The sequence below is a fragment of the Stigmatopora nigra genome, chromosome 17 (assembly GCF_051989575.1).
Source record: "Stigmatopora nigra isolate UIUO_SnigA chromosome 17, RoL_Snig_1.1, whole genome shotgun sequence".
Lineage (NCBI taxonomy): Eukaryota > Metazoa > Chordata > Actinopteri > Syngnathiformes > Syngnathidae > Stigmatopora > Stigmatopora nigra.
Genome location: NC_135524.1, coordinates 1,521,250 through 1,536,725, shown reverse-complemented (window position 1 = coordinate 1,536,725; position 15,476 = coordinate 1,521,250). Strand labels below are relative to the sequence as shown.

At 41.0% G+C, this 15,476-nt stretch overlaps 3 protein-coding genes across 3 annotated transcripts in view; all 3 read left to right on the top strand.

Moving 5' to 3' along the window:
- Nucleotides 1–49: 49 nt before the first annotated feature.
- Nucleotides 50–8,993, top strand: ythdc2 (YTH domain containing 2). Its single transcript, XM_077737941.1, has 31 exons — nucleotides 50–164; nucleotides 699–858; nucleotides 941–1,031; nucleotides 1,124–1,323; nucleotides 1,461–1,663; nucleotides 1,937–2,103; nucleotides 2,499–2,601; nucleotides 2,680–2,842; nucleotides 2,944–3,051; nucleotides 3,125–3,246; nucleotides 3,344–3,479; nucleotides 3,548–3,674; nucleotides 3,740–3,805; nucleotides 3,874–4,049; nucleotides 4,204–4,300; nucleotides 4,390–4,477; nucleotides 4,564–4,644; nucleotides 4,715–4,797; nucleotides 4,890–4,995; nucleotides 5,072–5,185; nucleotides 5,259–5,531; nucleotides 5,592–5,718; nucleotides 5,836–6,041; nucleotides 6,111–6,294; nucleotides 6,581–6,663; nucleotides 6,768–6,887; nucleotides 7,147–7,250; nucleotides 7,347–7,488; nucleotides 7,564–7,779; nucleotides 7,870–8,052; nucleotides 8,364–8,993. The coding sequence occupies exons 2-31, from the start codon at nucleotides 705–707 to the stop codon at nucleotides 8,424–8,426; spliced, it is 4,086 nt and encodes a 1,361-aa protein (XP_077594067.1). The 5' UTR covers nucleotides 50–164; nucleotides 699–704; the 3' UTR covers nucleotides 8,427–8,993.
- Nucleotides 8,994–9,361: 368 nt separating this feature from the next.
- On the top strand, nucleotides 9,362–13,662 carry hmgcs1 (3-hydroxy-3-methylglutaryl-CoA synthase 1 (soluble)). Its single transcript, XM_077737246.1, has 10 exons — nucleotides 9,362–9,526; nucleotides 10,380–10,828; nucleotides 10,905–11,030; nucleotides 11,113–11,277; nucleotides 11,349–11,517; nucleotides 11,594–11,764; nucleotides 11,831–11,937; nucleotides 12,004–12,129; nucleotides 12,375–12,523; nucleotides 12,661–13,662. Exons 2-10 carry the CDS (start codon nucleotides 10,381–10,383, stop codon nucleotides 12,736–12,738), a joined length of 1,539 nt encoding a protein of 512 aa, XP_077593372.1. The 5' UTR covers nucleotides 9,362–9,526; nucleotide 10,380; the 3' UTR covers nucleotides 12,739–13,662.
- Nucleotides 13,663–13,817: 155 nt separating this feature from the next.
- Nucleotides 13,818–15,476, top strand: part of tln1 (talin 1) — a 30,169-nt gene continuing 28,510 nt past the window's right edge. The window contains exon 1 of the mRNA XM_077737245.1: nucleotides 13,818–14,440. The gene's annotated coding sequence lies outside the window, so the exon portion shown is untranslated. The remainder of the gene's footprint in view (nucleotides 14,441–15,476) is intronic.

The window sequence follows — 15,476 nt, the reverse complement described above, 5'->3', positions numbered from 1 at the left end:
TACTATGTTTATTCGTGACTCGGCCACTAGGGGGCACTAAGTCAACTAAGTGATCGTCATCGTCTACCAATTGAATTAAGACGACGAAGAAAATCCACCTTTTTCTCTTTCGAGCAAAGTGTTGAGGACGGAATTTGCAGTCGGCGAATGAATTTTACAATAAGGTAATATATATAACGTATTAAACGATTTATTCGGATTATTTCCCCTTATTATCGAAATGTACGTGTAAAATCATTGTATTTTCGTACCTACCACTGTATTTTAATGGTGGAATTTAGGTCGTAGCGTCGACTCGAATGTTTATCACCGAACGCAGTAAGTTTCGTTTCTTCGCAAATGAAATTCTCACAGTTGGTGTTCAAATGTACAATTATATTACCAAAATAGTGTGTTCATAAATGTGTATTCTTCCCTTTTACTGTATAAAAATGCTATTCTGGCATTTGAATGGGGACCAACAGTAAAAAAAAAATACGAAGGGATATTAGCACGAATAATGTGTCGTCGTTTTTCATAAGACAATGATGAACGAATTTTAAATTTGTGTCATTTCTTTTCTTTTGACCAGCATTTCAAGTGACCATATATCAATGGTTTTAGTTATTTAGTTTCATGTTTGGCTAGTATTTCCCTGTTTTGACTTCTAAGTAATAGGCATACATTTAAAAGTATATATTTCTTTCTTTCCGTCGCAGTTCATCATGTCGAATTCCCACGCAAGTTCGGAAAAAGCAGGCAAAGGGAAGAAATCCAAAAAAGATCCTTTTGGCCGTCTGGGAGATATTCACATCAGCGAACAAGTCAAAATTGCAATTAACCTCTCTTTAGAGCGCTTTCGCTACAGTGACCAAAAAGGTAAGATTGCCAAATCATGTCCAAAATTGGAGGGAAAAAATCAATCATGAATTCCACCATTTATTTTTCCCTCAATGAGCAGAAATGAAATTTCCCTCTTCGTTTTCCGCCAACGAACGGGCCTTCGTTCATCGTAAGGCGCGAGCTTTGGGTTACATTTCTAAAAGCAAAGGGTAAGTAGCATTTTTTTGCGCCTTACTTTGGCATTCTGGCTTTAGCCATTGGAGGACTGTAAGATGAACAAATGTCCATTTTGTTTTTCCAGGAAGAATCCCAATCGATTCCTCACCTTGAAGAAGAAGAAGGATCATCTGCAAGGTCCTCGATGCAACATGTCCCTGGCGCTCTCTCAAGCTTCTCTACAGGACGTGCAAGCTCATCTCAAGAAGTTTCCCGTCAGCCGTGAAGAGCGTGAAGAACTTCAAGCCAGCGGCAAAAGCAGGCTGGCTACGTCCATGCAATTGGGTGGGTATATGTATATATAAATGTATATATGTATATGTGTATATGTGCTTGAAAAACCAAGTATCCGAAAAGGATATTGAGAGTGTTTATGGTGACGTTAAGATAAAATGACGTAAACATGTCCTCTATTTCAACAGACAACGCCTTTGACCCGAGCAGACCGAGCGGAAAGTTAACTTACGGAGTTTGCGCCGTTCCGTCCAAGAGAATTCCGTCGGAGTTGGACGCTTTTCGAACTTCGCTGCCCGTGTACGAACACCAAGAGGAAATTGTCAGACTGATTAAAGACAATAGGGTGGTGCTGGTGGTGGGAGAAACTGGATCTGGAAAAACGACACAGGTAAAAACAAATTAAAATTGAATTAATAAGGACCATATTGTGCTGAATAAGCATTTTTCCCGAATGACCCTTAATACACTGAGGAAGTTAGAATGTCTTATGTTTTTGCCGTATTATCCGGACAATAAGTTGCCTTTTTTGTAGTTTTTTGGATCCTCGACGAATACTCAAGTACTCAGTACTTTCCCCATTAACCAATATTCTTCTTCCCCAAAGTTAGATAAAAGATAATTATTACATCAATGGATTATTCATGGCCTATTTTTTTTCCAGATTCCACAGTTCATACTGGACGATTGCAACCAAAAAAGGGAGGCCTGCCGAATTTTTTGCACTCAGCCCAGACGCCTGGCGGCCATCACCGTCTCTGAGAGAGTGGCGGCCGAGAGGGGAGAAGCCATTGGCCAGACGGTCGGCTATCACATTAGACTCGAGAGCAGGTAAAAAAAAATGCTATGATTTGATTTTTTTTGGCACAGGTGTCAAAGTGGCGGCCCGGGGGCCAAATGTGGCCCGCCGCATCATTTTGGACGGCCCGGGAAAGTCAATGAGTACCGACTTTCTGTTTTAGGATTAAATTAAAATGAAGAGTATAGATGTATATTAAATATCCTGATTTTCCCCTTTTGAATCAATAATTGTCATTTTTAATCCATTTTTCTGTGTTTTTAGTTCAAAAATTATTTTGTAAAATCTAAATATATATATAAAAAAAGCTAAGATCAACATTGGTTTAGATTGTTAAAATACTGAATATCCAGTTCTTTTAATCCATTTATAAAAGTAAATAAATTTTAAATATTTGATCTAAAATGGTGGGACACCCTTGTTTTAGGGTTTCTCCAAAGACTCTCCTGACCTTCTGCACCACGGGCGTTCTGCTCCGCACATTGATGGCTGGAAACGTCAATATGGTCTCTGTCACACACATCATTGTGGTGAGCATTACAATTCCAAAACCTCATATAAAAACTTCCATGCTAAAATGGTTCATAGTGTGTTATTCTTTCTTTTAGGATGAAGTGCACGAGCGTGACGGTCTGACTGACTTTCTGCTCACCAAGATGTTGGATGTACTTGTTGAATATCCCTCCCTAAAACTGATACTCTCCAGCGCCTCTCTGGACGTGGACTTGTTCCTCAACTACTTTTCCGCTTGGTCCTGTCCCGTTATCTACCGTAAGTCTATGAAAAAACATTTCATTTGACTGGTGGACATTTACATTGGTGGTTGTCCATTGTATTGTTTCCACAACTAATGTCTACTTTTACATTTATAGTCAAAGGAAGACAGTTTGAAGTGCAACAACAGTTCCTGGAAGACATTCTTCGCATTACCAGTTTCAACCGGAAGAAATCGGGGGACCGTGACGACAAATCGCAAAAAAGTACGAAGGTTATCGACGAGCACCGTCTGCATTGAACTTATCCTGATTATGCCACAATCAATTTTACACTCAGAAGAAGAAACGGCGAACCATTTGCCACCTTTGGGCCAAACCGTGGAGGAAACTAAAGTGGAAAAGGCACAACCGGGGTCCTCCAACTGTGGTCTTCCCATTGAGGACTCCATCAAAACACTAGTAAGTCTCTGGAGGTATTAGCTTAGCAATCAGCCTAGCGTGCTTTGTTTTCTATGGAAAATGGTTTCCTCACCTCATTCTACACATCTGCTCCTAGACTTTAGGAAACTCTGAGAATTTAGAGCCGTGGCTCCGAAATGAGATGGACACCTGCATGGCCAACATTTTCATGAGTGAAGACGAAGCGCATCTCAACCAGCTCTTCAACCTCATTGTCTACGAAAAGGTTCACGGTACGAACGTCAGCTATTCAACAAACATTTAGAAATTGAGTTTGTGCAGACATTTGCTCTCCGTTTAGTCGACTACATGCACAGCGAGAAAGGGGTAACGCCATTGATGGTGGCGGCAAGTCGAGGACTGCTCACCCAGATGGAGGATTTGCTCGAATTTGGGGCGGACGCCAATCTGAAAGCTTCCAATGGATGGTAACATGCGCCCAGATGACTTTATTTTTGAACTGTATTGTCAGCCGTTTTTTATTCATTTAAAGGACCGCTTTGGACTTTGCCAAGCATTTTCAACAGTTGGAGGCCGTGGAGTTTCTTCAGACTTTAGCGTAAGTACCAAGTGGTCTTGAAAATGGACATTTTGGAATACATTTGTCGTTAACTCCATTTTGTGCAGCTCCTTAAAAAAGACAGAAGAGTCCAAGGAGTCGGCCTCGTGCTCCGGTGGTGCCCAACAGAGCGCCCAAGACGCCGAACTGCTCAAAACGTACCATCACAACTTTGATGATGAATTTGTGGACTTGGATCTCATTGTGGAACTCCTGCACAAGATCTGCTCCACCACTACTCATGGTGTGTCTCATAACAATGACTCAAAAAAATCAATTGAAAATTGTGTCAAGGAAAGTAGTTTTTTGTCTAATTTTGTCTTTAAATAATGCACCCACATATTATTATTCTTAGTCCTTAAACTGTCTTAAATTAAATCCTACTTTTTGTGTTTTAGGTGCCGTGTTGATTTTTCTCCCTGGATACGATGACATTATGTCACTCAAGGATCGCATCCTTTACGACGATAAGAGATTTACAGCCTTTTCTGGAAGGTAAGATAACAGTTTTTTAAAACCTTAATCACAATTAGCCAAAGCAAAAGTCCCATTGGCGCAATATTGAAGTTGATTTTTTGCCACAGGTACCAAATATTCACACTTCACTCGGGCATGCCGAGCTCAGAACAGAAAAAGGCAATGACTGCATCGCCTCTGCATATTAGAAAAATTGTAAGTAAAGCTGTTTATGGCTTTTTTGGTGTTATTGTGCTGTTACATTTTTAGAATACAAAAAAACCAACTATCCATTTTTTCAGATTCTTTCAACCAACATTGCCGAGACCAGCATCACCATCAACGACGTTATTTTCGTGATCGATTCGGGAAAAGTTAAAGAGGTACAGAAGATTTCCAAGCGCCCACTCGTCTATCAACTCCACAAAAAAAGAGCACATTTCTTCTTTGTAGAAATCCTTTGACACCATCAGCCGCATCTCAATGTTAAAAACAGTCTGGATTTCAAAAGCCAGTGCTCTTCAAAGAAGGGGAAGGTAAAAATTAGATTGTTAATTGATTCAAAAGATGCACATCATTTGATTAGTTAACCCGAAAAAGAGTGAAAGTTTGAATGGTTTGTTGACAGAGCCGGACGATGCCAACCGGGGATTTGCTTCCACCTCTTCAGTCGACAAAAGTTCAACAGCATGCAAGAATTCCCCGTTCCGCAACTGCTGCGAATGCCTTTACAGGTCCGAATTGACTCCCTTTGTTTTGGCTGTAAAGCCCAACTTGTTGTTTCTGAAATGATCACCTTTTGCCTATTAGGAATTATGTCTGCAAACCAAAATGCTGACTTCCGTCCCAATCGCTGAATTCTTATCCAAAGCTCCACAACCTCCCACCGCGCACGCCGTCAGGAGCGCCGTGGAGATCCTCAAGGTCAGAAAATACATCCAATAGGTCCTCTACATCCTTCCATCTTATTCATTTCAACTCCACATCTTTTAATTAGTCGATTGAGGCATTGAACCAGAACGAAGAACTGACCGATCTAGGCTTCCACCTGGCCGATCTCCCCGTGGACCCCCACCTGGGCAAGATGGTGTTGTGTGGTGTGGTTCTCAAGTGCCTGGACCCCATTTTGACCATCGCTTGTACGTTGGGTTATCGTGACCCTTTTGTTCTTCCTCCTGTGGGCGTTCAAAAGCGAAATGTCCATCAATGCCGGGCGCATTACGCTTCCAACTCCTTCAGTGATCACATGACCTTGCTGAGAGTTTTCCAGGTCAGTCGCTCAATCCACTTCTAGCCAAAGTAGACATTGACTGGTTTGTGTGTTTGTTAGGTGTGGCAGAACGCCCGCAAGGACGGCAGAGAGAGAGCCTTCTGCGAAAAGAACTTTTTGTCCAACGCCACCTTGGAGATGATTCTTGGGATGAGAACGCAACTGCTGGGACAGCTTCGCGCCACTGGTTGGTTTTCAAGACTTTGTCGTCTTATACCAGAGAAATTGTCAAATTCAACCATTTTAAGGGTTCGGTTTATACGCAGACGCGGCTTATATGCAAGAAATACGGTATTCGTTGCAGGCTTCGTTAAGGCCCACGGGGATTGCGACATCCGAGCCATGAACGTCAATTCGGAAAAATGGCCAGTGGTGAAAGCGGCCTTGGTTTCTGGCATGTATCCAAATCTTCTGCATATCAACCCCAAGAATAACCTGCCCTCTAGTAGGAAGGAGAAGAAAGTCAACTTTCACCCGACGTCTACATTCAATAAATCCCAGAATAAAGAGGTATGGAGATAAGTTCCCTCCTTTTGCTACTCCAATGTTTTAACCTTATTTTTTAAAATCTCTATCCAGGATGCATCGTCCAAATTGTCCCAGCCTCTTCCCACAGAGTGGTTGGTTTACGATGAGATGAGCAGAGGCAACTGGATAGCCAGCGTTCGCTGTTGCACTTTGGTCACAGCTTTCACCGTCGCCACGTTTGCGGCCGGTTCCAGACGTTTTGCTTCGGACCCGCCCAAGATGGCTCTACAACAAGGTCTTTTATCTCTTCTATCTGACCCAAAGCCATCCATAAAATAAGACTTAAGACATTGACTTAAAAAAATTGACAGATGGGCGGGGTCAGCATAAGATAGGATACATATAAAAAAGTGCATCCGTTAACAGTACATATGAAACATAAACAGAAAAAAAGGACTAAAGTATTAACATACTCATCACTCATCATTAGAGTAAAAAGTCAAGTCAAAAGGAATGTATTAAGAAATATTAAAATGTCATTCAATTCTGACGATTGTCATTCTGTCCTTCCGCCATTTTAGAGGACGACACGAGCGACAGCGAATCAGAAGACTCGACTGAGATGCGAATTGACAATTGGCTCGTCTTCCAGACGGGCGGCGAGGTTCGGAAACTTTTGACAATATTTGTCAACTTATCTAGGCAAATGTGTACGCTTTTGAACTAAGTATAGTTTAATAAGTTTGGAATGTCCTCTCTCTTTCGCAGTCTGCAGAATTGATGTTTGACCTGAGAAGCAAGTGGCATAGTCTATTCATCGGGAGAATCGGCTGTCCTACCAAACCCTGGACCAAACAAGACAAGGCTACTCTTAGCACCTTGGTTTCTGTAAGTCTGTCAATCATCTCAAATATGACAAACTTGTGTGGAATTTCAGATAAGACAGCTTGAAATTCCATCATCAACTCACTTGACTGAATCTGATAGTCTAGATTAAATTGAGCTACAACCTATAGTTGTTTTCTTGTACTTTTGCTCCTTTGGATGATTTCAGAGATGTTCTTACCTTTTGTGCTGTACATTTGGATTCATTTTTTTTGACACAAACATATGACAGAAGGACATATTTCCAACTTTGCTCCATTAGGTTCTTACAAAAGAAGAGACCGAAGCAGGTTTGAAGCAGCCCGCAGGAATAGGCCAGCGTCCATTGCCTTTCCACAACTCTGAAGGCGCTTCAAGGGCGTCCTGGTAGGTAACAAACCACTGCTAATCTTCATTGGAGGTTTTGATGAAAAATGTACAAATCCAGGCCTTACCAAAAAACTTTTGTCCCCCTTTTTTCAGGACTCCAGCCGTGTCAAACCAACCGAGAAGAATGCAAATGAGCAACAACCCGGCACCGAGCCCGAGACATCTGAGGGAGAAATTGGACGCCGACTTGGCTTCATCCGCAAGTGGGAGCAGTCCATCTGGAAGCTCAGAAAGGGTATCCCCAAACTTTGTTTTTAAAGTGTTTTATTGCAAACTAATATGTGGTGGGATTGACATTTTTTTGCAATGATTTTCCCAGCATTGCACAAAAAGCACGTTAGCCCAACGGCGACTTTCATCGGTCCGTTACTTTGTCCTCAAAAGCAACAACCAGAGCCACATTGACGTCTCCCAGCAGAAAGCTATCTGGTTTAGCACACCAGCTAACGAAAGCAAACTGACTAAGGCCTTCCAGGAAGGTGAAGTCATCCTCTTCTTTTCTGTTTGTGGCTCTGGACACTTCCAGGTACATCTTTTTTATTCCTTATTTTTTCCTACCTACACATAGACGATTGGAAGTTCTTGTTGGTTAGAATAGTTTGTTTTTTTCCACCAGGGATACGCTCGAATGTCATCGACGATCAGTCACAACAGATCCCACGAGGCAGGTTTTCAGACATTCCCAAGCTTTTTTAGCGTGGAGTGGCTCTGCAAAGCAAATTTATCCTTCCATTGTATTCAACACATCACTAACCCACTGGACTACAACAACAAAGTCCAAATAAGCAAAGACGGACAGGTAAGTTTTGGCATTTTTTTTAATTTTTCAAGATGAATTTTTAAAAATATTCTTATGCTATTGCTAATCAATGAGAGGATGCATTCCAGAAGAGTCTACTGCAAAAAAAAAAAAAAGAATATTAAAGCAGTTTTAGTTGTAGTACCTCAGTTCTGCCACCAGGGGTTTCCATATTTTAGCTCACAGGTTAGCAAAGAGCCACATGTGGCTTCCGAGCCATAGGTTCCCTACCCCTGCTGTAGGTTGTATATCTGTTTTGTGTTTTTCTTGACAACCATTTTCAATTCTTGAATGTCTTTTTCTGTTTTTAGGAGTTGGATGCACATACTGGCAGACTGCTGTTGTCTCTTTGGGAGAAAAATAGCCAGTCATAGTTAATATCTCGAATTTTTGAGCTTCAACAACATGGCTGGAGCGTCTTTTCCACTATTTCTAACACTGTTCCTCATCGTAGACCGATCTACGTGTTAAAAGACTGTCTTCCTGAACACCATCGGAATGCATTCAAGGTATTTGTTCGTTTATGGTTAACGTGTAAGAACTTCAATTGAAGACAACCCAAGTAAGTGATGAATTTGAATGTTTACATCTTTTGAAACATGTTCTCTGTTCAACATGACTGAACACTTACAGATTTTTATTTAGGTTCGCAAATTGTCGTTTTATCTTTGCACAATGAGAACATTGGTGCTGCTGTTTTATGATGTTTGACGTCATGAATGTGATTTGACAGTCAGTATTTCTACTGTCTTATGAAATTGTTGATACTACTTTGGGAAGTATTTCAACCAAAGAAAGTCAAATTGAGAAGGCTGAGTGTTTTTTATTTCCAGCCATCTCATTCAAAATGTATTAGTGACCTGTTACTACTGTAAATGGGTGTAAAAGAGTTCATATTAAATATGGTTCTATATTTAAAAATAAATAAATTGTTGTTGTTACATTTATATATTTTTTCTTGGGTTACTACTTTAATTCTTTTTAGTAAAAAAATAAACATATTTCGTTTCTCTTGCACTTTTATAGTCTTCTATTTGTCCTCCGTGAAGTATTTCTATACATTTGATAAGTTTTACAAGAGTAGTATTCGTTGTGAACTCATACACGAACATTGGACTGGTGACATTAGAGCTTCTTACCGCGCCAGGAGTTACGCCGATCCTCTGATTGGTCGTTCACTCTCACCAGACATCGTACACGTCATTCTATTGGACAACTCTTACGCCTCTGACGCACGGTTGCCGTTCTTAGTTTCTGATTGGCTGGCGAGTCAGCGCGCTTGCTAGCACCGCACATGACAATTGTATCCTGTCATTTGATTGGTCAAATATTCTTATGTGTTGGCATAGGTTACGCTTCCATGTCATCCTAGTACATAAATACGCTTGTGTCTGAGCTACTGCAACTTGAAAGGTGCTACATTATTATCAAAGAGTACAGACAAAATTCCACTCCTGGCGTTTCACTTAAACAGGTATGACTTATTTTTTTTCAACGTGTACCATGAATATTGATCGTTTGAATTGTTGTTTATAACATGTATGCTATGCTTTCATTTACCCTATGTCCTGATTTTTACATCATACGACTATAACTCAATTGTGTTATTATTAATTGTAATTTTTATTTTTTTTATTTTATATATATTTTTTTAAATGTCACAAGACCGACGTGAGCTAGCTCAACAGCATGTCGGGCAAGCTATTTTGTCCGGTTAGAAAACTTCCTTCTTTCGGCGGAATACACTCATTATTGATGAGTTTATCAAAATTAAAATAACAATAACCTCCATTGTCACATTTGGCACGTGTGTCTTGACATTTAAACTAGCCTCATGTGACCATATTCACAGAAGGAATTACGAAAGAGTTACGGATGTCAGCACTACCGTGATGACCTAGCTTACCTTTCGGCAAACTCTGTCGGCCTTTCACCTACTTTTCTTCCTCATTTCGTTTGGGTCAGTCAACAAAAGCCTGTCGTTGTCTAGCTTTTTATCATTGCCTTCCAAAAAATGTCGATAAACTTTAACAAGTCATTGACATCGTCTTGTAATGAACTTGTAGCACATTAGGTTAGCTTTGGTTCTCCAATATATTTTCTATGGAGAGTTTGGACAACCCTCAATGTTGCCATTTTTTTACGTAAAGTTCAAGTTATATTTTCTAGGATGATCCCTAACTTTAGGAACTATGGTAAACGTGTATATATGTGCTTATCTGTGTATGTATATGCATACATATATATTTCTGCAACACTGTCATTTATTTATTTATGTATTTATTTATTTATTTATTTCCTATCTTTTTATTTTATTTCCCATACAGCATGCCTGGTTCTGCCTCTACCAACTGCTTGGGCCCATGGCCCAAAGATGTGGGTATCATCGCCATGGAATTATACTTTCCATCCCAGTACGTAGACCAAGCCGAGCTAGAAGAATTCGACGGAGTCGCGTCTGGCAAATACACCATAGGCCTGGGTCAAGCCCGCATGGGCTTCTGCTCGGACTGCGAGGACATCAACTCCCTCTGTCTGACGGTGGTCCAACAACTGATGGAGAGGAACGGCCTCTCCTGCGATTCCATTGGTCGCTTAGAAGTGGGAACAGAGAGCATCATCGATAAATCCAAGTCGGTGAAAACGGTCCTCATGCAACTCTTCGAGGACTCGGGCAACACCGACGTCGAAGGCATCGACACCACCAATGCGTGTTACGGCGGGACGGCGGCGCTCTTCAACGCCGTCAACTGGGTGGAGTCCAGCTCGTGGGATGGCGAGTATTTTTTTGAACGTGGCCGGGGCTTCTGACGTGATGACAAATGCTTATTTTGTTCTTGTCTTCCGTGTAGGACGCTACGCTTTAGTGGTAGCGGGGGACATTGCCGTATACGCCACGGGAAGCGCCAGACCTACGGGGGGTGCCGGTGCCGTGGCCATGCTCATTGGGCCCAACGCTCCTTTGGCTTTTGAACGAGGTAAGATCTGCTGGTATCCGTCTCAAAAAAATAGGATTTCCCAGGGAAACCAGCTCAACAATTTGTCTTTTGTCTTCTGCAGGGCTGCGAGGAACCCACATGCAACACGCGTATGACTTCTACAAACCCGACCTCATGTCCGAGTATCCAGTGGTGGACGGCAAGCTGTCCATCGAGTGCTACCTGAGTGCCTTGGACCGTTGTTACTCGCTCTACCGAAACAAGATCCACGCTCAGTGGCAAAGAGGTTGGATTTCAAATCTGTTTTTATTTTTAAACCTCAGAAATGTTGATTTGATGTTTTTTTCTCCATAACAGAAGATTCAGAGAAGCGCTTTTCCTTGGAAGACTTTGGTTTTCTGGTTTTCCACTCGCCCTACTGCAAGCTGGTGCAAAAGTCTCTGGCTAGATTGATGATGAATGACTTCCTGAACCACCCGTGCCCAAACACCCAATCGGGGCCCTTCAGTGGTCTCGAAGCGTTCAGGTAAATGGATAGCAAAAATAAACAAATAGAGTATAAGCGTCCAATCTTCTCAAGGCAATTGACATTCTCCCAACAGAGACGTCAAGCCAGAGGAAACCTACTTTGACCGAGACGTGGAAAAAGCCTTCATGAAAGCCAGTACCGACTTGTTTGAGAGAAAGACCAAGCTTTCCTTGCTCATATCCAATCAGAACGGCAACATGTACACGCCCTCCGTCTACGGCTGTTTGGCATCCGTCATTGCGCAGTAGGTGTCTCATAAATAGCCGCCATCTTGCCTTTGTTTCGGGCTAATTTTTTTGAAATTTTGCAGGCACACTTCTTCACAATTGGCTGGTCAGAGAATCGGCGTTTTCTCTTACGGATCTGGATTTGCTGCAACTCTTTATTCTCTCAGGGTCTCGCAAGACCACACACCCGGTGAGTTCTTCTAAAATTGTCGGAAGCCACGTTTTTCTGACCCAATTTGCCTTTCCTGGCCTGCAGGTTCTGCTCTGGACAAACTTATCACAAGTATGAGTGACCTCAAGGATAGGCTGGAGTCCAGGAAGAAGGTTTCACCTGCTGTCTTCTCGGAAAACATGAAGCTCAGGGAGGAAACACACCACCTAGGTATACTACATATCCATATACAGTCATATATCTACTTACAAAATCAATTGGTTTCAGAACTATTTTCGTAACTTGAATTTTTCGGAAGCAGTTCAGTACTTTATATGTAAATTCCGTAATGTGTTCAAAAAACGACCTACTCAACCCTTTAAGATGATCAGTCTCCCAAATTTGAATGAAAGATGCGAGAAAACAGACAAAAATGTGCAAAAATGACTAATTATTTTTGAATTGTGTCCTTCCAGCTAGTTACGTCCCTCGTGGCTGTGTGGACGATCTGTTTCCGGGTACTTGGTACTTGACACGAGTGGATGAGAAACACCGCAGGGAATACGCAAGGACGCCGCTGGACAAAGAGCTGCCCTCAGAACCCGAACGCATTCGCGCCGCCGAGGTAGCGTAGCCGTGGACTTTTAGAATAATACTTTGCCGCATGTGGGAACCGGTCATACCCTTGTCTTTCCTATCCTTTCCGCTCTCAGATGTTTGCGACCATCAATGGCACTGAATGAGTTGAATGTTTTCTCGTAGAACATCCCAAGTCCGGCTAAGAAGATGCCGCGAATTCCCCTCGCCAATTCCAACTCGGACGCCGGAGTCGGTAACTGAGCAGTTTGGCGGAATTTTCAAGGTCCAGTAATTTGGGAAATTCTGCAAAAAAGTGGGTGGAGTTTCGGGGATGTCGTTTTCTAACTCGTCCAACATGTCCGACGTCTCGCATTTCTAAAGCGCCGACCGTAAAACCTGAGATCATCCAGATAATCTAGGGTTGTTGGGACAATTTCGTTTAATATTGCACATTTTAAATGTTTCATTTAAGCACAAACGTTTATCATTTACAGACGAGAAAGAGGAATTTATTTTGGAATTTAAATACATAAGGTTTTAGCAGAAATATAGTACGGTATTATTACCTAAAACTAGTCTTATCGTTCTTTTCTGAACGGAAAATCACTGACATTTTTTTCAAAGACAAATTTGTCTTAAATCAGTTTCTTTTATACTTGACAATATTGATAAAAATCATGAAAATTGCTTTTCCAACTGACAGTAGCCATCGTTAAGATCTTTCTTCCAATATCGTCTGTCTACTTTGTTTTATTCCTGTTAAATCTTGACTCAAATATAACACAAAGGCATAAATAGTGCTCAGGTAGAAAAATATTAGTAGTCTTGAAATAAATGATCCACAGATTGTTATTGTTCAATCCAGTGTGCCATTAAGAAGCCTTATATATTATGATGTATCAAATGTAAACAAATAATATCTCCTAATGTACATATTCTTTATTGTACAGTCAGATAAGGTGCCTCAATTCATGCTAGCATCCCAAACGCAGTGTGGCTATGTTATGCTAGCACGTGGCTAGCTGGAGGTCATGCCATCATAATCATTTTCATGCTAATGTACAGTAAAAAGCTGTAAATTATTTATGCTGTGTAGAAAGGAGAGAATGAAATGGCTGTTTTTGGGGCTTAGTTTAGTCATCCAATTTTTGTAAACCTCTGGAAAATAAATACACGAATACTGTAGTCACCACTTCTCATTTTATGGACGTTATTAGTTACTACAACAGTTTCAAAAGGTCATCTTTGGCTCCCAAGGTATAAAAAACTTCCCTTTTATTGTTAGTTTTACTTTTCTGGTCGTTGTCATTGTCTCAACTGTAAGAAATCAAATTTATGTAGTTATAATTCCTTCTAATTATGATTCCTCTGTAGTTTCAGTGATCTTTATCCTGATTATATCGCTCCTGTATTGTTTTATTGCCAAATTCCTCACCCAAGTAGGTGAGTAATGTCATTCAATTAATTGTAGTCATCCATTTTTTGCTTCACCCAATGAGTAATTTCTTATTTTTACAACTGACATACACTGCATAAACAGTCATCAATTCCACTCCATACTACTAATACATTGCACTACTCTTATTCACCACCGGAGGGCTCCAAAGTAATGTATATTTTTTTCTCGTAACACTTAAAATTCAATTAATTTTAGAATCTTTGTTCATGTTGTTCTAGTTAATCATTAATATTGCTAATCTAAAACCCTGTTTTAGGAAAATCTGGTATAAGAATGGAGTTGAGGAAAAAGTTGTCGCCGTGACGTCACGTAGGACGCCGCCGCTATGCAGTCTTCATCCAGGGAGGAGTTTGTACTAGCTGCCCATAGCGGATAGGGAGGGGAAGTCAGGAAAAAAAGGTCGCAATCTGCCCTTTTCCCCCTCCAAATTTGCCCCGTTTCTTTGGAATAATTGAAATCACGTCCGAATCGTTTGAAATTCCACGGGGACAACCAGCGGCTCAGGTAGGACGCCTTTTAATTCCACCATTTCAAGGCCAACTCTGAAAAGTTTCCACGGTTCTCGCAAAAAGTCCTTGACGTCACACGCTATGTGTGGCAACAGAGTAAAAAGTTAGCAAATAACGTTTATTTAACTGTAATGTATGTTACGTTTAAGTTAGTTTTAATAAAATAAAGTGGGGGAAATGTTTTTGTCACCGTTAGTTTGTAAAGAACAGCGGTCAGTTGGACTCGTTGATAGCCGGTGGTTGCTAACTCCAACCTCGATAAGACGAAGTCAATTTCGGTATTTTAAGACTTTTTGCTACTACGTGATCGTTCTTTTATACAAAAATGTAAAATATTTAAAAATAAAATTGGGTTTTGAGTGTGTCTAAAGTGGAACATGTTTTGAGTTGTGAGCGTTTCCGTGTTTTTCGCCACGTTTTGAAAGCGTCTGGCCGCTCCTATTTTGGGGGCGAATCTTGTTTTATTTGGCTGCAAAGTCTAAATAAGTTGCTTTTTTAGACAAAGCTTTAGCCTGCGGGTGTCAATTCTCACACCGCTATGTCGAGAGGGTGTAACACTGTGGAGGAATTTGACTTTGCAACTCGTTATTTTGATAAGCAAGCCATTGTCGTTGGGCTAAAAAAAACGCAGCTTGGTCCAATTGTTGAGATGAGGTAAACAAATGCACTTTATTTCTAGACAAGACATCAGGTAAGGATTTGATTGACGTGTTATAGACTCGTGTATTTTAGACAGACATGTGACACATGTCTCCAAAAGTGATTCTACTGTAAATAGTTGAAGATTGTGTAGGTCAGAGGTCAGAAACTTCATTCCTAGATGGTAAAAATCCAGTTTGTTTTCCATGTTTTCTTTCTCCAAACACTCCTGAATTTAAGGGTTGTGATTGTGTTTCTGGAAAAGATGGCTGAGGAGTTGAATTTTTGGATTCAGGTGAGTTTGAAGAGGGCGGAGCTACCTGGAAAATAAGGTGGACTGGATTTCATGGCCTGGAGGACCGAATTTTGTGACTGGGGTTTATGGTTCTTTC